At 35.3% G+C, this 23,445-nt stretch overlaps 1 protein-coding gene and 1 long non-coding RNA gene across 2 annotated transcripts; both read left to right on the plus strand.

Moving 5' to 3' along the window:
* The first annotated feature begins 4,816 nt into the window (after positions 1-4,816).
* On the plus strand, positions 4,817-8,328 carry LOC109085580. Its single transcript, XR_006159638.1, has 6 exons — positions 4,817-5,163; positions 5,811-5,986; positions 6,362-6,424; positions 6,955-7,044; positions 7,257-7,343; positions 8,230-8,328. It is a non-coding gene; the product is annotated as an uncharacterized LOC109085580 (long non-coding RNA).
* Positions 8,329-10,082: 1,754 nt separating this feature from the next.
* Positions 10,083-16,067, plus strand: LOC122144288. The gene is made up of 5 exons (XM_042755081.1): positions 10,083-10,088; positions 10,324-10,476; positions 13,656-13,722; positions 14,739-14,893; positions 15,058-16,067. The coding sequence occupies exons 1-5, from the start codon at positions 10,083-10,085 to the stop codon at positions 15,637-15,639; spliced, it is 963 nt and encodes a 320-aa protein (XP_042611015.1). The 3' UTR covers positions 15,640-16,067.
* Positions 16,068-23,445: the final 7,378 nt, after the last annotated feature.

Raw genomic sequence — 23,445 nt, forward strand, 5'->3', positions numbered from 1 at the left:
CCGCTAAAAATGCAGTCTTTAAGTGCTGAGTTCTGGAAGATCTGGGGTATTTAAATTATAGCATAGTTTAGATACTATGTATACCTGAATTTGTTGAGTGATTGTTTATGCAGGGCTTATTAAAGGAATGTCATCAGATCACAATGAACTGAAGTGAGTGACAGCTTTTAGTGATTATAGAGGGAGTGCTCTTTGCGCACATTCTAGGCTGTATAATACTGTCAGATATTTACCTCAGTAAAGAAAGTATTGTGATCAAGTCAAATTTATTTGTCTTGATGTTTCAAAATGACTCTCTTGTGTGCTTTTCCTAGGTGTGCTGGTGCGAACTGTCGAATAGGCCTACTTGTATAAATGCATGAATGCAATGAAAGGAGATTTTTGCTTTATATCTGTCACTACTTCATTGCGCTTTCAAATAATATCTGTTTTTTGTTACTGGTATCCCGTTAAGTCATTGGTCTCAAACTCAATTCCTTGAGGGCCACGGCTCTGCACAGCGTAGCTCCAACCCTAATCAAATACACTGGATCCAGCTTATCAAGGACTTGTTATCAAGGATAACTAGAATCTTCCAAGCAGGTGTGATTTGGAGCTGGTTGAAGCTAAACTGTGAAGAGTTGTGGCCCTCCAGGAATTGAGTTTGAGACCACTGCGTTAAGTCATTTAGCAGATTATGTGACATAACATACATCATAACATACATTAAATTAATTCACTACTGATTGTATACTGAACTATTTCAGTTGCTAAAATGCTCATAAACTCTATTTCCTCCAATGGTTAACTCAGGGCTTGTTTTGATTAATGCTGCCAACCAGTATTTTTACAGCTTATCTTGACAACACATTACATACATCCAGTTACTTTAAAATAGCAAGAATTTGTTACATCAATGCTAAAACCTGTTTGGTCAAACCCTGTCCTAGTTGTCAAGCCAAGTTGGCATGGATTGGGAGAAAATGGGATTTATCCTTTATCCTTATCTTTTCTACAGAAGGACTTGTGAAATGGAGCATGCTGTTTTGAGAAGATTAACACATTGTTGGTATTTGTATTTTTAAGCACTTTGCATTCCCCAAGACTGCAACTGATCACAGTATTTCTAAAATAAGCATTGGCAGATTCCTGAAAATGCATAAATCTTACATGCTCCTTAATTATGCTCGTCCATATTAAACTTCAAATGCTCCACTTTACATCTACTCAGCTCATCTTCGCTAGCATTCACAGTTAGCCTCTGATGGTAGATGTTGTGGTGTGATTATTATGTGTTTGTTATGGGGCTCTTTAAGAGAGTGGGGCTAGCAACTGGCAACACGTTCAATGGGCCTGCAGTCTTTCATTTATGAACACGACAGATGTTGTCACTACACAGTCTGGGTAGAAAGCCATTTAAAACATCAACATATTCTGATTTAAACTGTTTTGCAAGAAACATTAAATTACACACATTCCAGATTATCATAATCATGGTTTGAAATTAACACCTGTTAAATGTGAAATTCAACCATAGCAGTTAACGATATCAACTCACTAGCCAATTTGGCAGGTTATGATTACTGTACATTCTATCATAATCTCTACAGGAGTTACCAACATTAGCAAAACAGCATTGCTAATGCACTGAGGGGTGAGGAAGCAAGAGACAAAATTTTAAATGCTGCACAATTTGTAACTTTGCAAATACATGTCAACTACCCTTTATTAATAGTAGGCTCTATTTTGATGGTCCCCTTACAGACATTCGACTAGTACATGCAAGTACATGTCAACTTATTCTACTAGCCATAACCCTAACCCTTAGTGTAACCTGACAGTTTACTAGTACTCTAGTAATACACAGTAACACTTTATTTTATTTTAAGTACCAATTTTCACTATTAACTAGTTGCTTATTAGCATGCAGATTACTAGAACATTGACTGCTATTACATGTAAAGCACATACAAATGCCTTATTCTGAATGACCATATTTTAGATCCCTTAATCCTACCCTATGCCTAAACTTAACACCTTACTGTTAATATGCAGCAAATTATGAGTTTATTGTGGTGAAAGTCATAGTTAATAAATAGTGAGAATTGGTCCCCAAACTAAAGTGTGACCTAATAAGAGTCAGTTGATGTGTAGCTGCAAAGTTACTGCAAGGGAACATCAAAAGGTAACCCAAAATTCACAATTCAAAATACCCAGTGTCGTGTTTCTCTCTTCCTTGCCGAACTAATTCTACCGAACACTACATTTCTTTGAATTCCATAAAACCTAAATCTAACTGTAACTAAATTTCAGTCTTATATTTAACATTTATGTGTAGTTAGGCCTTTGTCTCTTTTCTTATATCTCTTTCTTTGCACTTCAGTCTCCTATCTCATTTCCTTTTACACCCACATAAACTGGTACTCATAACACCTAATCCCATTATCTGAATCCTATATGTCATTTGTTATAATAACTTGTATCATTTCAATCAAGATACTCTGATTCAATCTGCTCTACTTTCAGTATTTTCTCAGAGTTAACCCTATGTTAGCCTAACCCTAGGAACATAGAACCCTATGTCATGTTCAAATCTGTGGAACACAGAACCCTGCGAAAATTAATGCTAAGAATGTTCTGTGATGGCTTAAACAAAGATGACAGCTTCAGTTTACTTGTTACTTCTTCCACATGGTCCAGCTGAGTTCTTCTTAAATGAGAATGCTCAAGCTTCCGCCAGGTATTACAAGTCTACTTTAGTCAACTCACTTAATACTTCAAACCTGCACAACACTGACCTCTGCTGGTGAAAGAAAATCTTGCAGTAAAATGATCATCAGGAGGGCTTTGCAACAGGTGAAAAGGCTGCAGAGCCAGTGGGTGGAGCTTGATGTCCAGCTTCCTCTCATTGGATGTAACGGGTGGAGTTAGACAACCTAACCACAATTCTGATTTGAGAAGGCTAAATTGATCAGACATAGGCTATGATCAGCTCACTGTCTGCCGCTGACCGCTTACTTAAAAAAAAATAACTTATATTTAACAAACAATTTTTTTCTAAATTACCTTATTAAAAAATAAAGCGAAACAAAACATAATCAGTTTGCCCTTACATTCAAAACTGAATTATTTTAATAGCTGAAACTGTAGTATAAGCCGTTTTGGGAGAAGGGGAAAAAGACTGGCTTGGGTCGGGCTCTGGCCAGTAATTTTGATTAGCTGTCGGACCCCGGCCGGCCTTAGGGCCTGAGTGTCTTGGGCTAGGACCAAGCTAGGGCCTAAATCTGAGGCTTCTATACTCTTTGCCTGCAGTATAGGTCATAAACCCTGCTTATTATCATGCATATTACTAGCGCAATGGCTGTTTATTACTTATAAAGCACATATTACTGCTTTAATCGTATAGGTCATAAACCCTGCTCTCTCCATGTAAATGAATGGGACATGACGTGAGCTAAACTAGAAAATCAAATTACACTTCAAATACATTTTTCCAAAAGATGGTTTCCTGTATATTAGGTAGTTCTTATAACACTGATGTGTGCTCAAGTTAACTTTTAGTTAGTTATTTGAAGCTATAAAAAAGGGGTTTGGCATAATAAGTGCTTGCGACTGGGTCTGAGGGAGTTTCGGTGGGAAGTTTGAGTGAGTTTGACTTAGTCACCATATCTTTTATAAAGTAGAAAGAGGGTGGAATTGTTTTGAAAGAAGCATTATATTGGCCGGTATTTCTTTCAAAAACCTTACAAAACAATGCAGCCTACAGCTTAGCTGTTCAAGGCCTGCTCCATGAATCCATGACAGCAGCACACAGCTACATGGCTGCACAATGTGTCTGCTTCATGTGACACTGTGTTCTCGTTGTTCCCACACAGAGAAGCAGTGGGGTGGAAGAGGGGCTTCTTCTTGTTTGTCTCCAAACATGTATTATACCAGCTGATGTCATGGTCGCGTGTGGCAGAGAAGAGCTCTGATTGGCTGAGAGGAAGGAAAATATTTTGAAGGAAATTAAGTATCAACAAATATGCTAAAATAAATAGCACACTGCATAACGAGGGTGTGTTCTTCCTCTCGTTCACAGACTTGGTCAGAGCTGATCAGTGGCACAAAATATTACATAAGTCTTGAGAAGACACCCTGGCCAATACTTTCACACATCATAGAATATGAAATGAAAACATTTGAGTGTATTATGCAGAAAATTTAATAAGAGTACCAATGTATGTTGTCTCCTATTCATAAAATATGAATAACACTTTCAGTCCAAAGTTTGGAATAAGTAAGATTATTCATTCAGTCAGTCAGTCATTTAATCATTCATTCATTCTTGTCTCTTTTTTTATAATGTTTTTAAAAGTATGCTCACCATTTCATGGTTTCCATGGAATCATTATTAATATATTTATTAATAAATAAAAATAATGCTTATCATAAAATATTCTTGAATTCATAGACAAATATGAATTGTGTCTAAACTTCTTCAATTCTGGATACAGATCCCAGGATTTTTATTTTTTTATCTCATACTTTAGTTTTCATAACTTTATTATTATTTAAAAATTTGGAACAGCTTTTTGAACAGCTGCAATACAGTAACTGTCTAAATATTTGGTTGGTATCTCATTATTAGTATAAAACTAAAGCGCTGATCAATGATTCAAGTAGTGACAGATTAACTAATTAAATAACTTTTTTTTAATTATTATTTCTCACCACATTTATTTTGTAATTTCACTTTTAATAGATCCAGTGCTGCATTAAAGTTTTCATTTATTCATCTGGTTAGACTGACAAAGTAATTTTAATATATTTCACATTATCAGATTTCTCACAGCCTCCCATCCCGCAGTGCTTCCAATAATACAAAATGACCCCTGAAAAACAGATGCAAGTATTTGGGTGGGAGGGAGAAGTCCACTGCTGGCAAGCTCTTTAGGCAATATATGACCGTAAGATGAAGTCACAAACATTGCGACTGGAGTCAACTCCCACTCATCGGTCAGCACAGTCAGTGCTTTATGTGAAGAAGTACCAGCTGGTGCCACGGTCTCATAGTCCTCCATACTTATTTGTATGCATCAGAAACTGGGAAATGGACATGATATTTAAGCGTAAATCCATAACTACCATCTTTGGCTGTTTATTTGCATTATCCTTTCACAAAATTCTGCTTTGCTGAGAAAAGTAAGTAACTCTTGTTTCAGTTTTTAGATCTGCTAAAACTATTGTCAGCAATGCTATTGTGTCGGTACGACGTGGCCAGTCTCTCTCTTTGGGTATTTTTTATGATGCAAGTAATTTCAGCTCAGTCAGTGGAAAAATAAAAAAAAGACGCCATGTCTGTTTTCATTGTCTACAAACGGCCCGGAATCTAGAGCTTCAAAAAACAATATATTTAGTTGCTCAAAATGCTTTCCTACAAATATTGTGTCATCACAGAAAAATGAACTGCCCCTCAAAAAACTTGAATGTGCTACAAAAACTTTTTAGTACAATTTCAAAAACAGCATTATGACTTTAAAATATTGATATGTTCACACAGTTCTAGAATAAATAAAAGCAAATTAAAATAGTCAATTTAATTTATTTTAAAATATTAACATATTAGAATCTGATTCAGAAAGCTAAATTGACATGCTAAAATTGAGTATCACATACAGTATCTGTGCATACACATTTACAAATACAGACAACAAAGATATCGTATTAATGTATTAACTGTAAAATATGAATTTCAACAAAAAAATATTTGTATTATATGACAAAACACACATTTTTGTTATATCTGCTATAATATGCTAAGAATGGTAATATTTGTTTTCTTTCCACAGTTTGTACCATCCCCCCAGAGCCTGTAGCAATTAAAGAGAATAACACCGCTGACACAGTCGTTGTCCATATTAACACAACAACAAAGGATGTAACGCTGAATCTCACAGAGAATCCTGGGAATGCCTTCAGTCTGAGAGGTTCAGAACTGATAGCAAAGAAAGGCCTGGACTTTGAAGTATGTTTATTTCATGACTTCCCATTTTCTTGTGCCAATTTGAGTAACAAGAAAATCCAGCTAAAACCAGCTTCAGATGTTAGTTATGTTTACATGGTTTCTAGCTGGTCATTCATGGTCAGTATTGATCCAAGATGATTTAGTTAATCAAGGCCGCACTACCAGACATAGGACCTGGTTTAAACATGGTGGTAGACCAAAACTGGACCCGGCAACATACCAGCTACCATCTTCCAAATACCAGCTTGACCATCTTAAACTGATTTGACTTTGGTTTAACTTGACTTGGTTTAACACTGGACTAGTTATGAAAATTCACAACGAAAGCTCACAAAAGTTAATCCTAACTTCAGGTGATATTAAACTGTTTTCCAGACACTTTCAGGTCCTGAAGAACTAACTGTCCAGATCCGATGTAATAAAACTGGCTACAGAAGTGTAAGTTTCTCAGAACTACAATTACAATTATGGATTCCATGCAGATGAATGCAAAGCAAAAAAGTCTTAATACTAGATAAAATATGAACCCATGTGTCAAAAATAAATGTTAAAGTTTTTAATTGACAAAATAATGTAAATACTGCACAGGATGAAGACAATCAATCAATCACAATATATATTTTCAATGATGAACTACATCTGTGGTTGCTGCATTAGGACACCTGAGGGAACCTGAGAGAAATTGACTTCATATATTCACTAAAATTCCATCTTATTAAACCTGAAACCATCTGATTAAAATAAATTGAAAGAATGACTCAGAACAGGCTAGGGGAGACTGGTGTGAGATAAGCTCTAGAATTTATCATTTGTTTGGAGAGCCCACTTGATAATGTTATCTAATGTAATGACATCCAATGACACCAGTCTGTTTGGTGATCACTTTTATATCAAGGATTAATAGTAGGTTTTTTTTTTTTTTTTTTCATTTTTGCCATTTCATATTCATTTGTACATTTTATCTACAGATCACTCTGACTGTGATTGTTCGTGTTGTGAATATCAATGACAACCCTCCATCATTTGACAAGAGCGAATATACACTTAACATAAATGAGGTGAGACCATATTGTTATTCAGCATTTTGTTATTCAGCATTAATTGTTGATACAGGTACATGCTCTTCTTGGCAAAATCATGATTACATACATAGTAAGTGAAGTCAGACAACTTGCTCATCATTTTTTATATCTACTATCAAAGTGAGGATGCTGCCATTCTAGTCCATTCTAATGCCATTCTAATGTTGCATTTTGTGTGTATTGCACAGCTTACACCAGTTAATAGCAGCATTGCCCTGATTGAAGCAATAGATGATGATTCTGAGGTTCTGTATTATTCTATGGAACCAACTGTGGTGAGTAATCAATTCCTTTTCTCTAATGAGAAGATAATTTCAGTTACTTTAGGAATTGTTTACCCCAAAATAAGTCAGTCATCATTCTCTCATCCTCCTGTTATTCCAAACCCATATGAGCTTGTTCTGTAGACCACAACAAGAGAAGATGAGCAGAAAGTTCAAGTTGTTTTTTTTCCCCATACAATTAAACTACCAGGGGCCAGAGGCTGTGAAACTCCAAAAAGGAAAAAAAAAAATATTGTAAAAACATCATAAACATGACAACTGTGCTGTCTGAAGTCATGCGCTAGCTTTTTGTAAAGATCTGACTGAAAATTAATGGGATAGTTCACCCAGAAATAAAAACACAGTCATCAGTTTCTTACCCTCACGTTTGTTCCAAAACCCATAATATTTTGTGCATCTTCAAAAAGACAAACTAAAATAATTGTAATGAAATCTGAGAAGTTCCTGTCCTTGCATTGAAAGGTATTTATCCAAAACATAATCCATATGAATTTAATTGTTTAGTTCATGTCTTTTGAATAGACACAATCCCTTTTTATGATGAACATATAAGGTGAATAATTTAGGCTTTTACTCATATATAAACATTAATCAACACACATAGAACACATCAAATATGACAAATGCAAGCTCAAACAAGCATGCTTGCAAGCTGCAACCTCATCTCGTCAGAAGTCTTGTTTTAAACCACTTAATTCACATGGATAAAATCAATATTAACTTTTTGAAGCATCAACGTTTTAAGTGAATGGACTTTCAATAAAACAACTGAAATCCAATACTCTGTGAGTTATTGGTTTGAAAAAAAAATGTGAGTAAATGACATTGTTCGCATATTTGCTTGAACTATTCCTTTAATATAAACATTTCTTTACAGAATAGGTACTTCAGACTCGAGACCATGTACATACCAAGTATCCTTGTGAACAAGATTTTAGATTACGATGTCATCCAACAGGTGAAACTGATCTTGTATTTTGCAGGTATGTAAAAATGTTTCATTTGAATGTGATCATTTCAGAAATTCTCTCCTGATCTCACGTAAAAAACAAACAATTCTTGACTCTAACAGGATACTCTACCTCCATCACAACCGGGTGAACTCTCTTTCACAGCTTCAGCAACCATCATCGTCAATATTATAGACATTGATAACCGTCCCTCCCTGGTTTCAACCATGTACAGAGTAAGCAGTGGTAATGCCAAACTCTGCCTGAGCCTGGGCTACAAGGGCAGGGTGAACCTAACAGAGAAACAAGTACATTTTCATTCATATTATGACCATGGAAATAGTTCACCCCAAAATTTAATTTTGCTGAATATTTGCTTACCCTTAGGCTATCCAAGATGCAGATGAGTTTGTTTTTTTGTCAGAACAGATTAGAAGAAATTTAGCAGTACATCACTTGCTAACCAGTGGATCCTCTGTAGTGAATGGGTGCCATCAGAAAGAAAGTCCAAGCAGCTGATAAAAAAAGTAATCAACGAACTCCAGTTCATCAATTCACATTTTGTGAAGTGAAAAGCTGCATGTTTATCATAAATCTATCAATACAACATTTTTGTCATTGCTTTGGGCTTTGGTCCTCTATCCATAATATTGCTTTCTCCAGTTTGAATCAGGGGAGAAATATGCAAATAATATGGCCATACTGTAAGAGACAGTTTACAGTTAAAACACCCTAATGACGGATTTGTTTCTTATAAACAGACAGCTTTTTTGCTTCACAATATTTTAACTGATGGGTTGAAGTCTTGTGGGTCATTGTGATGTTTTTATCAGCTGTTTGAACTCTCATTCTGACGGCACCATTCCAACGGTAAGCAAGTGACATAATTTTAAATATCTCCAAATCTGTTCTCATGAACAAACAAACTCATTTAAGTCTTGGATGGCCTGAGGGTCTAAGAAAATTTTAAGCAAATTAAAATTTTGTGGTGAACTATTCTTTTAATAAATGCAATGGTGTGTTTTGAAATTATACATACTAAATTGATGTTTCCAGGATGGAGCCTTGCAATTTCAGCCAGGACCAGTGTATGCCAGAGATGGAGATAAAAGCAGAAATGAAGAGATAAGCTATAAAATTGTTCGAGGTATTAAAGCATTTTTCCTCACATAACTGTTGCTCCTACACACTCAATGTTTCAACATGAACGGCACAATCATTTCTGTAATTACCTAGGAAAATGACGACACCATATTTCAGATTGATGAGAAATCTGGAAACATATCCATGCTGAAACCAGCAGATATAGCTGGCCCAATATCACTCTTAGTTTTGGTGAGTTTCTTGTGCATATTATGAAGAGTTTTGTGACATATCCATCCTCATGATATCTGGTTGGACCTGAGAGCAAATACAATTTTCACTGCTTAATTTTGATAATAATATCAATCGACCTTCTGTCCTTCCCAGGCTTCCCAGGTATTAAATAGAGATCAGTTTGCCACCACTTCAGTGACTATTGATGTAATGAAAAAAAGCAGAAATGCTCCAAGGTTTGAGAAGGAACGATATGAAGGGTATGTTTACAGTACTTCAGGGCCTGAAAACATGGTCCTAAGGGACAGGATATCCAAACAGAACCCATCAGAGGTCAGAGCAAGGGATGAAGATTTGCGGGCGAGTGTAAGTTTTTAAAACTTCATTTAATTCCATCAGTTAGTGATTTAATTTTAAAATTACAGTATATGCAGAGAAAAGACATTGTAGTTTTGATTTACCCATGACAGTGACCCTAGAGCAACATCCTTTTTGTTTTTGGAAAGGTTTTTAGGTTTAGGGTTGATGTTAGGACTGGGTTGGGGGCTTAAGCAACATTCATACCAATTTATCACTCCCCTCTAATTTTAAAGCTAGTTAGTGGTTAGATTTGGGGATAATATTTGTTTGAGAGAAATGTTTTTTTTTTTTTTTTTTTTTTTTTTTTTTTTTCAGGGAGGGACCAACAAAGAGATTGATCAAAGATCAATAAGAGATTGCCAATTTCTCCCTTTATTTTTCAGGGAATCAATCCTGACGTAAGATATGAAGTGCAATATAGCAGCTATGTTAATATCACAACAGATGGGTTTATACTTTTGAAGAAAGCCGTTCGGACTGATTCCTTTGCTGTGCAGGCAAGTAAGGTTCAAAAAACACATTATTTTCCATAAAATGTACATTATTGTTTCTCCTCTGTGCCCGCTCTTTCTGAAACGCGTATATTTTTACAAAGCTCATCGCTCTGAAAAAGCGAGGTGTATGCTGATTGGCCAGCTATCCAGTGCATGGTGATTGGCCGATTGCCTCGAGCATGTGACGGAAATGTTACGACCCTTAACATACTATGCCATCTCCCAGACCAGCAGCAGCACGAGACTCAGTCCAGCTGCTCTGCTCGTGCACATCCCATCATCAGTTCTCTTTTAGCAGTGTAGTGTTAGGAGTAAGTGAATAACTTGGGATATTGGTTTATTTCGCATCAGAGGGAGTGTAAGGCATGTTTATAAAAACTGATAACTTAAGTAAGTTTGTGGATTAGTGCGTACTGGAGACTCATACCCACCATTTCAAACGATTCAGTTCGATTTGGTGGAACTGATTTGACTGGTTCACTAAGAAGATCCGGTTAAATAGAACGATTCGTTCGCGATCACTAGACAAAAAAAAAACAATAAAACACATTACAAACAAGGCATTTGCTGCTTCCAGTGGGGACATAATTACTGATTATAATGACTTATACTGTCTTTTTACGCATTACGTTGCGTATCATGGCTGCGTAAACATAAAACCATGTCTGCTTTTGTGATCTTAGAAACAACAAGCCTACTCTACTGCTCAAAACTTGTGTTTGAATCATCAGCATTTATATTTAAATATAAAAAAAAAAAACATACAGGCTGTGAGTCAGAAGCGCCAGACTGTCTTTGCGTAGTTTGAACTGCCAAACTTTATAGAAACAGCCATTGTGCCACAGACGCATTGCAGGATACTGGTTCAGGAAACAGTCCTCATCCTCCATAAAATGCACTGCACACATCTGAATATTTGGGTTCAACTGTTCTGGAACAGTGTTATAAATACAACTTAACCACTGATTTCTAGTTGTGTCCTCTTTTGGAAGGCCAAACAAAGTAGTTTCGCTTTCACAACGAAACACTGATGAAAAATTTAATCCAATTCAGACGGTCAAGGTGTAATAATATGTAAATTTATTAAAAAGAATATAGAGAACAGAAACCACAAATCATAACTTGGAAATAAAGTTCTGGATAATAATAACAAACTTCAAATATTGAAAATGTAAATCCAATGTTAGTACATTTTAATAACAATCCATTTATGATGGATTGAACCCAACCAGTATTAATCAAAACATTAATACAATTGTAATTAAAACATAAACAATTATTCTGTTCGAATCAAAAGTACCAACATATTAAGTATTAAAATATTAAAATATCAAAGTATCAGAGTATCAAAGTATCTGAATTTCAAGGTATCTGAATTTGAATAAAAACCTGTAAGAGTTCTAAGTCTGAGTCTAAGAGTTGTCGAGTGAAGCCAAAGAAGAGGAAGTGAGCTGAAAAGATAGAGAGACCAGAGTCTCAGAAAGTCAAACCCCCCTCTATTTTGCAGAGTCTATCTTATATACTGTTGTTCCAGACATAAGTCGTCATCTGGCTATCACTAATAACACCTGACCTTTAAAAATAGTCTAGTCAATGTCTCGATTTTGGAGTTCTTCCTCTTTTAGATTCAAAGTATCATACTGATAATTCTAAGAAATACTGATACAAAAGAACAATACGTGCAGTTCAACTTCATATGCAAAACAGACTCAGCTGACTACGCAGTTAGAAATACTGTGAAATTACATATGAAATATATCATAAAGTTTATCAAAAACATTTTTTGAATATAAAAATGAAACCTGTTAATATATATATGAGACAGATCATTACCATGAAATATTAATTTTTAACTTTTGAAATGAAACTTATCATTATGAATAGAACACATTTTGAGTACATGACTCTCTCAACAACACTTGGGTTTAATTTAAATACGTGGACTTTTTCTCAGAATACCTGTCACCACGTGGATTTCTTTAAATTTCCATACACCAAACACACAGCGACTCCACAACATGGCAGCGGCGGCAACAGAGTTACGCCTTCTTTCTTTGCGTGAACATTTGGGCGGCGTTATGCAAATCTTCCCACATCATGACGTAGACATGTGGGGGCATGTTAGAATGAGCCGTTTTAGGGGGTGTGGTTGACTCTTAACTTTTATAAAGAACATCTCTTTGGATTTGAGACTTTAGTCTTTGCAACTTTACAGATCTTCTTTATGCACCAAGAGCTTGTAACACTCCAAAGAGAAAGGAAAAATCATATGACCCCTTTAAAATAAAGATGAAGAGGGATTTTGGATCTATGAGATTTGAATGAAGGCAGAGCTACACAACAACAATCCTGTTGTTCTTTGCAGCCACAGCATTTACCAAAGCTTTTATAACTTATTTTATCCTGTCACATCAGTTTTTTTTTTTTTAGTTATTAGTTTGTGTTTGTTTTTTATACATGTCTCACTTTATATGGGCATCTTATTACACTTTAAAAAATGGTACACAACTTTCTTTTAAACAATTATCATTCAAAAATTTACAGTACATTTCACAAATAATTACAAAGAAACAGCAAGTAACACTGAATTAAACATTACATTTCTAAGTGGAGAGACTGAAATAGTTTTTTCCTGTATGGGTAGGTTTAAGGGTGGGTTAATAGGTAAAGATAATTTTAGTGTAACTACAGAAATTAATTACAGATACAGTTTTTTGCATGTTGGTATTGAAATAATTAAAAGTACAATGTAAGTATGTACACAGTAAGTGCATTGCATCAAATGATTAGTTTAAAGTTTGTATATAGCAGTAAAAAAATGCATAATATAAAGTAGGTCCAAGAGACTTTGTTACTGAAGACACTGCTGTCAGTCTTAAGGCTAAAATCTTCAAAACCTAAGTCTGAATTTGAAAATTCAGTCACACTTTATATTAGCCTTCACTACTAGATGTCAACATTCAATTCAACTCCATTCTTGTTGTTCTGAAAAATTCCCACATCTACTGCTAACTGGGTATGGTTAGGTTTAGGAATAAGGGTTAGGGTTAAGATTATAGGGGTTAGTGTTCTTTTTGGGTAAAGTTTGCGTTATGGTTAGGGGTAATGCTAACAGCGTAACTACAAATATTAATTTAAGTACTTCATAAAGTGTGACTGAAAATTATTTCTTTTGTCATCAGCTGCGGGCAGTGGATGTGTCTACTGGTGAGGCAGGAACAACTACTCTCTCTGTGATTGTAGTACCATGTAAGTTATACTACAAATAAAAGTTTCCTATACAGTTTAACCCAGGGGTGTCCAATTCTGCTTCTGCATGGTCACTTTCCTGCAGAGTTTAGCTACAACCAGCTCCAACACACTGGCCTGGAGGTTTCTAGTGATCCTGAAGAACTTGGTGAGCTGGTTCAAGTGTGATTAGCTGGGGCTAGAGTTCAACTTTGCTGGAAGATGGCATTTTAGGAACAGGATTAAACACCCCTTGATTAAGTGTTAAAGGATTAGTTCACTTTCAGAATAAAAATTTCCTGATAATTTACTCACACCCATGCCATCCAAGATGTTAATTTATTTCTTTTCTCAGTCAAAAAGAAATTAAGGTTTTTGAGGAAAACATTCCAGGCCTTTTCTCCATATAGTAAGTTTGGGAGCCAATGGGTTGAAGGTCCAAACTGCAGTTTCAATGCAGCTTCAAAGGGCTCTGCACGATCCCAGCTGAGGAATAAGGGTGTTATCTAGCTAAATTATCTGTTAAATAAATAAATAAATACATTTTAAATTGATATACTTTTTAACCACAAATGCTCGTCTTGCACTAGCTCAACTTCAAGCATTACGTAGTCATGTTGGAAAGGTAACGTGTGATGTAGGCGGAAGTACCGACCCAGTGTTTACAAAGCGAACATGCAAAGAAAATCAAATGCCCTTTAAAAAAATGGCCGATCATTTCACAAGATAAGACCCTTATTCCTCGGCTGGAAACGTGTAGAGCCCTTTGAAGCTGCACTGAAACTGCAATTTGGACCTTCAGCCCATTGAGTCCCATTGAAGTCCACTATATGGGAAAATCCTGGAATGTTTTCCTCAAAAACCTTAATTTCTTTTCGACTGAAAGAAGAAAGAAAGAGATGAGCATCTTGGATGACATGGGAGTGAGTAAATTATCAGGAGATTTGTATTCTGGTAAGTAAACTAATCCTTTAAGGTTCTAATATTTTTTCTGCATGTTGCCTGTCTAATTTTCTATTTACACTCTGCCATCTCAGCAGTGGGGGACCAGTCGCCCGACGAGGGGTACCGTGCAGGAGACATGGCTTTGCTGGGCTTTGTAATGGCTGCGTTACTGGTGCTCTGCCTCATTGTGATTGGCTATCTGATATCCCGTGTCAAGAAGGGGAATCCTGATGCATTCAACTCTGAGGTCAGCATCTTCTCATCAAAGCTCAGTGAGTCCAGCTCTGAGTGTCCACTTTGTAAAAGAAATGACGCTTAAGATAAAGTTTCATAAGAACGCCGTAATCATGTACTACAGCAGGTAAAATACAGCACATGAAATTGTGAGATTAACCCTCTGCCCTCATTCAGTGTTTAGGGCCATGCTTGAAGTTTACTCAGCCTCCTAACAGGCCAAGTCCAAGAGATAGCATGCAGTTCACCAATGATGGTTTCTTGAATGAAGGGGACACAGGGAGATCCAGATCCAGGCGAGCTGAACTGAGAGAAAGGAGACTGGATTCAGTTCAAGCAGCGAGGGTGCGAGTGATACCTCGCGAGAGACAGAGGCACTGCAGCTCCTGTGGACTCCAGACGCATACCAACCATTCTCACCATAGTCCTGCCGTCCAAACCAGAGGAAAGGTGAATAAGCATAAAGTAAAATCCATTCTGGCTAAAGAGAGGAGGAAGGATGACGGTCACAAGACCGTTTGGTTCAAGGAGAGCGAGGATTCTTCCGATATCGAGGTGGAGATCATCCCTGACACTATAGGGCTTAAGCCAGAAGAGGACATGGAGAAAGTCGAAGGGGATTTTGCGTCCCATCCACCAGAAGACAGTGAGATGGAACTGGGGGAGTTGACAATGCTGAATTTGCAGGACTTGAGTAGCAGAGAAATGGCAATTTCTGATAGTAGAGAAGGACTGAACACAGAAAGAAGAGATCAGTGAGGATCTCAGAAGCTCTTGCCCAGTAAAACTAGAGCTCTTTGCTCATCAGAGACTGGAATCGGTTTTATTTATTTTTTTATTTTTCTCTAGTTCAGTTTGGCTGAAATAATTTATATTTGTGAAAATAAAACCGGGTTCTGTTCAGACATAATTAATGGCAAAATACTGACACATTTATTCATATTGGTGGTAAGTTGTGAATACATTATGATATGCATTTTTCCATTGTGTGATATGCATGCTAAATTAATATGCAAACATGTGTTGATGAAATGTCTATAATTTCAGAAAACAATGCTTAGAATTTAATGTTGGCTTGCTGCATTATTTAATGTCTGCTGTGTCTATGAATAATACATTGCGAAATAGAGTATTTTGTATAATAATGTAAATTATGTGGAAAACATCTAGAATAAAGCAAATTTGAAAGTAGCATCAAGACCTCATGTGGTGCCTGATTAATATATATATATATATATATATATATATATATATATATATATATATATATATACATATATATATATATATACATATATATACACACACACATACATACATACATACACACACACATACATATATATATATATATATATATATATATATACATATATATAAAAGACAAAACCAAATCATTTTAACAGAGCTAAACAGAGCCCTTTATCAAATTTCACAAAGGCTTTTTGATTTATGGAGGATGTTATCTCTGGGTTGTTATGCAAATGACTGGTTGCATCATTATGTTGTCCCTTTCTGGAAAATTTTGTAAAAATACCAACTTAAGGCTCTTCACTGATAGGTAAGACAGGGTTTCATATGAGAAATGTCAGACTAAGATTCAAAACCTGACCAACCAAAAAATGCATTTGCAGTTATACACTTACAATGAAAGTGTTTTGGTCTAGAAAACAACAGTTGCCTAAGTGCTTTCATTTTGAAAGAACCTTCAACAGGCAGTTGTTGTCCATGCATTAAAATGTGGCACGGACCAATACCCACCACTTGAGGGCTGCATTGGCATGAGTCCTGACTGTATCGTATTTTTAGTAAAAGGCCTTTTAGTGTGATTGCATCGGTGTCCACCTTTAGGTCCTGGTACGTATAGAAATTGAGGAATTAGTTTTATATTATTAATAAAATTTCAAGATTAACATGTACTGAAGCAATTTAGGTTTACTTGATTATCCATATTTATTTATTTTTTTAAATAATGACAATATGTATCAAATATGATACATTAGGCTTTTGAGGAATGTTTAAAGAACGTTACAAGGTTAAAAAGTTATACCGATGTATCAAAGTGCTCTAAATTCATATATATTTAGATTTATTAATTTAACAGATGGTTTTATTAAAGTGACAAGTAACAGATACAACAAAGCACTTCATCCTAAAGTGGCAATGACGAGAAGTGCTTATAAGTTTCAGACAATGCAGTACAGGCTAGAACCATAGACTGTAAAAAAGACAGTGAAAGCATAATGGATTTGAAAAAAAGATGTGCTTTTAACAATTTCTTGACTTTGCTTCTGGGTAGGACTGAGAATGTCATTTAACCAGCCAGTAACAGTGAACATGACATTTCTTGAGAGTGATCTTGTGCCTTTCCATTTGCTTACCAAACAAAGGCCTGCCTAATTGTCAAGCTATTAGTAGACACTGCAGTATTTGTGCTTAAAATGTGATAAGAAAGAAAAATATAATTTTACAAGTTAACATGCAAATCTGTGAAATTCATTAACCTGAAGAAAGAACTAACTATATATTAAACCTCAGTAGTTGAAAGTCATATCATTTTGCCAATGAGCCATATAGGCTACTAGCTATTTTAAAATAGTTAGAGACCACAGAATTGAGAAGTCTAAGACAGCAGACACTTCACTTGCAAAATTAAATTTTTCTTAGCATCACTAGTCTGCAGTTTATAGTATGCATTTTTTTTTTTTTTTTTTTTTTTGCATATGTGAATGTTTGTAGAATTACCAGTTATACACTACAATTTGCACATAATGCAGTTTTGTGACATTTGTAAGTCATGACAACATGACCTGATCCTAGCCATCGAGAGCTCTATTTGTTCATATTCTACCAGCATATCTGCAAGGTATTTTAGGCCATTACGGTAGCATTTTGTATGAGCTCAAACTGTCAAATAGTATTTTTTGGGACGGATAGTAAGAAGTCCATTATTAATCTACCCTTCTGGTGATGAATGCATGAAAAAGCATATCTGGGCCATGTTTGGACACAAAGGATCTAATTTGCGCTACGTTTTTCAGATGGTAGTATAGACTGATTTTTAGTTAGGCCTATTGCTGTTACGTGACTCCTTCAGATTCCAGAATGATATCAAGGTGCATTTACCTTTTATAATTCTTCTGTGTTGCCAAAACAATCACCTCTGTCTTGTCTTTATTTCAGTAAAGAACACTTTGGCACATTCAGCTGTTTATTTCATTTAAGGCACTTGCACAAGGTGTCTACCTGAAGGGCCCTTCCACGTGTTAAAATTAATCCATAATCGAGATTTAAATCTGAGTTTAAAGTTATGGTGCAAAAGGATTCAATTTAATCTTAAATATAGGCCTAACTTAAATCCAGAATCAAAATGATGGGTTAAAATGTAAACCTGCTTATTTTTAATGGTTTAAAGTTTGGTGCAACAGAATTATTAGATAAACCTTGATTTAATCTAGATTTAAAATTAATCATTGCAAACCATTTAGCTATAATTGAAAGAAGATAAATGCACATTAGGCCTAATGTCTGAAGTGGGCAAGCAACAATATGCCTAATTATCCTTTAAAATATAATTTGAAGAAGGGTTTCTTTCACAAAATGAGCATTGAATATAAAACTATAAAATATACTCAATTGTTCTCCCTCTTCACCAGGCACTCATGTCACTTTCATTTATTTCGGGATAAATGAATGATTTCAAGTGTTGTAAATCTGTCTGTAGGCCAATAGTGTACATAGCTCCTTTATTTAGCAATCAACTATGCATATTATAAACGTAACATTTAACTTACATTTTTCTTCTATTAAATTATTTTGTCTTTGTTACTCTTAGTTATAAAGTATGGTAGCACAGCATTTTGAATGATTGTCTTCTTGAGTTTGTCTGTATCCGTATTGCATGTTTCCTCTCACTTGTAAAGTATGCTTGCAGTTATTTCTTCTAGTTCTTTCAAAGCAGTTCTTTCTGCGTTTCCACTCACATATTTTTTTTAAATCTGTTTTATTGAGGTTCCAAATAATGGCTCATTGGCTTTGATATAACAGTTAGAAGCATATATTCTTACACATGCTGTTATTTCTATGAAATAATGTTATCTTTGCTATTCTGATATAAAATAGTTTTTTTTTTTTTTTTTTTTTTTTTTTTTTTTTTTTGACTGCTTGTCCTATTTTGGCACAATCCCTAAATTGAACTTGAGTAGTTTTACTAAGGGCAACCCACTTGAAATTGAACTATTTCAAACATATTCTACCTGCCTTCCTGAAATAAATTACTATTAATTTGATATATGGGAATTAATACTGAGACACTAATTTGGGCAAAGAGCACTAAAGACTTCAGTCTTAAAGTTGAGGACTTGCAACTCGACTTGGACTTGCCTGTCTTGACTTGGGACTCCAACACATCTCAAGCAACTAGGCCATGTACAGTATGAAACAAATAATCATGCAAGTTTATAAACACTGGTGATGTATATCTGTGAAATACTTTGTCTTCATCATATAAAGTGTCCTTCAGAAATGGTTGATTCTGAAAGTCTGGACAAACATATTTAAATCCTGCAAAACTTTGGGCATGTAGCCTAATGTTATTGCTGTTTTCACATTTATGCATATTTGTTCACATAATCCAGAGAATCCTAAATGTTTTTCTCAGCCAATCCCATCATATATTTATTCCAAATATCTCTGGGGGAGTTCATATTTTGAATAATTTAACATCACAATGGCAAGTTTTATAAAGTTACATACACACCGATATAAAGCATATTTTAAAAAATGTCATTATAAAATTTACACTTATTTGCAACATATTAACAAGAATATTAAGATAATCTTTTGTTTATCTTGGCATATCGATGTTCACTTTCATCTGGAATTTGCCCAGTATATCCAACTTTCAAGCATAAATGGGTTCCAGTGGCTAATGCATACAGGTGCTGGTCATATAATTAGAATATCATCAAAAATTTGATTTATTTCACTAATTCCATTCAAAAAGTGAAACTTGTATATTATATCCATTCATTACACACAGACTGATGTATTTCAAATGTTTATTTATTTTAATTTTGATGATTATAACTGACAACTAAGGAAAATCCCAAATTCAGTATCTCAGAAAATTATAATATTACTTAAGACCAATACAAAGAAAGGATGAGAGCCCAGGTTGCTCTGATAGTGGCTTTCAGCTCTTCTGCATTCTTGGGTCTGGCATATCACATCTTCCTCTTCACAATACCCCATAGATTTTCTATGGGATTAAGGTCAGGCGAGTTTGCTGGCCAATTAAGAACAGGGATACCATGGTCCTTAAACCAGGTACTGGTAGCTTTGGCATTGTGTGCAGGTGCCAAGTGCTGTTGGAAAATGAAATCTGCATCTCCATAAAGTTGGTCAGCAGCAGGAAGCATGAAGTGCTCTAAAACTTCCTGGTATACGGCTGCGTTGACCTTGGACCTAAGAAAACACAGTGGACCAACACCAGCAGATAACATGGCACCCCAAACCATCACTGACTGTGGAAACTTTACACTGGACCTCAAGCAATGTGGATTGTGTGCCTCTCCTCTCTTCCTCCAGACCCTGGGACCCTGATTTCCAAAGGAAATGCAAAATTTACTTTCATCAGAGAACATAACTTTGGACTACTCAGCAGCAGTCCAGTCCTTTTTGTCTTTAGCCCAGGCGAAACGCTTCTGATGCTGTCTATTGTTCAAGAGTGGCTTGACACAAGGAATGCGACAGCTGAAACCCATGTCTTACATACGTCTGTGCGTAGTGGTTCTTGAAGCACTGACTCCAACTGCAGTCCACTCTTTGTCCCACATTTTTGAATGGGTTTTGTTTCACAATCCTCTCCAGGGTGTGGTTATCCCTATTGCTTGTACACCTTTTTTTACCCCATCTTTTCCTTCCCTTCGCCTCTCTATTAATGTGCTTGGACACAGAGCTCTGTGAACAGCCAGCCTCTTTTTGCAATGACCTTTTGTGTCTTTCCCTCCTTATGCAAGGTGTCAATGGTTGTCTTTTGGACAACTGTCAAGTCAGCAGTCTTCCCCATGATTGTGTAGCCTACAGAGCTAGACTGAGAGACCATTTAAAGGCCTTTGCAGGTGTTTTGAGTTAATTAGCTGATTAGAGTGTGGCACCAGGTGTCTTCAATATTGAACCTTTTCACAATATTATAATTTTAATTTTAATCATAATATTTTCCTTAGTTGTCAGTTATAATCATCAAAATTAAAAGAAATAAACATTTGAAATATATCAGTCTGTGTGTAATGAATGAATATAATATACAAGTTTCACTTTTTGAATGGAATTAGTGAAAGAAATCAACTTTTTGATGATATTCTAATTATATGACCAGCACCTGTAGATGATGATGCATCGTTTTTTTAACCCAACCGTTGGGTTACACATATTGGGTCACTGTGTTTGGTTATCTTAAAATTTGTTGGGTCATTTATTTTCGGCGTTGGGTTATTTTTAGTTAACTAACTGTTGGGTTAAATATGGTTCCCGCTTCACTCCGGTTCAAAATGTAACGGTCCAGTAAGCGACTCAGTGGACATCAGTGGCAGCCTGCCTGATTATGAAAGGTAAGTAACTGTTAATATAATTTTATGATGTATATAACTGTTATAACATTAAGTGATGTGTACTGAAAAGTTAATTAAATCCTAAAACTGTTTAAAAATCTAAGTTTTAATTCCCTTTAGTCAGTTTTTTTTCTTCCCCAGAGAATCAGATCGAGTGTAAATGCTATTCATGTTTGCTTGCTAGCATTAATAAATAAAAACATTAGCTGAAAGACTAGCAAAACTGTTTAGAGAAGTATTACTTAACGTTAATAAAAATGTCTGGTGAAATGTGAAAGGCTGGCGAAATCTTAGGCTACAAAAGCCACACGGACCATTTATCGGATCAGACCAATGAATGAAGCTGCTCGAGCGAGCTGAGCTCACACATCAGTCATGTGACAGACACCAGATTCAGTGAGAAGCATTTTAATTTCGCTGAATTTTCTGTTATAAAAATGTAAAACTCAGACGAAAAAGCCCAGCTATACCATTTCAGGAATAATGGAATAGCCTGTAATAGTCTTTTTTTTTCTTATTAAGCTATAACAATTTTGCATTTATATTAAATGTGTTATAAATACCAAACATGTTTATACTTATGTTTTAGATAAATTTATTTCTTTGTATAGGAAAGATTACAACAGCGGGACCTCTTCAAGGTAAGTAATTATTTAATTTAGTGTTGTATAAGATTTTTTAGTCAACATGACTACAGTGGTTCAAACTTAATGTAATGAAGCGACGAAAATTCTTTTTTTGTGCGCAAAAACAAAAATAACTACTTTATTCAACAAATTCTTCTGTCCCCTGTCATACTGCTACTCTATTTTCATTTATTGGTTTTATTGTTTTCATATTAACTCAGTATTGGCCGATGCATGCGCGTGATGCTGACGGAGGAGCCAGCCAATAAAGAGTTTGCGTTCGGATGTAAGTACATGGAAGCTCTGAACTGCATTCACTACGTCAACTGCGTATGTCAACAGTTTAAAAAACTGTTAAACGAAGTAGTTATTTTTGTTTTTGTTTTTGCACACAAAAAGTATTCTCGTCGCTTCATAATATTACGGTTGAACCGCTGTAATCATGTTGACTATTTTATCAATGTCTTTAATACCTTTCTGGACCTTGAAAAGTGGAATGACGTTGCTGCCTATGTGTGGTTCAGAAACCTCTCGGATTTCATCAAAAAGTATTTAAATATTTAAAATAAAACTGATAAAACTACTTGGAGGGGGCAATTTTACCAAAATCTTTACCACAATATGAGACATATTTAACCACAGTAAGGACAGGCATTTTAATTTAGTAATTAAGTCAGATGTTACTCATTGAACTTAAAGCCATACCCTGTATTTCTCAACATCTTTGCTAAAATAACTTCTAATTAAATGTGGAGATGTTAAAACCCACATCAGACTATTTGACAGCCGGCCATTTTACCAGTTGTATTTTCATTAATACTTAAATTGCTTAAAGGAATAGTTCACCCAAGAATGAAAATTCTGTGATCATTTATTCCCCCTTAAGTGAATTTCTTTGTTCTGCTGAACACAAAGGAATATATTTGGAAGAATGTCAGTAACCAAACAGATCTCGCCCCCCATTGCCTACCATAGGCAGTTCAAGTCGGATAGAAAGACCTTTGGCATATACTTTGTAAATTTTAAAATAGTTTACGTGCACAAAACAGCTATATTACTAACTAAAGGAAAAGGAAAATCCAAAAGAGGATAATATAGACCCATTAAATTACATTGCTCTGTACATAAACTCTTTCCTTTAGTGATTCGGCTTTTTATCCACAGGTGTCATGACTAATGATCATCATCACTTTTAGAGTTAACTTACTTTAATTCACTAAAACACTGCTTCAATTTTACTTTTTTTTTTTTTTTTCTGTGATTCATTTGTAAACATATATTGAATCCCTGGAATGTTTGTCATATATGCTAACTAAAGTTTATTTATT

The sequence above is a fragment of the Cyprinus carpio genome, unplaced genomic scaffold (assembly GCF_018340385.1).
Source record: "Cyprinus carpio isolate SPL01 unplaced genomic scaffold, ASM1834038v1 S000006632, whole genome shotgun sequence".
Lineage (NCBI taxonomy): Eukaryota > Metazoa > Chordata > Actinopteri > Cypriniformes > Cyprinidae > Cyprinus > Cyprinus carpio.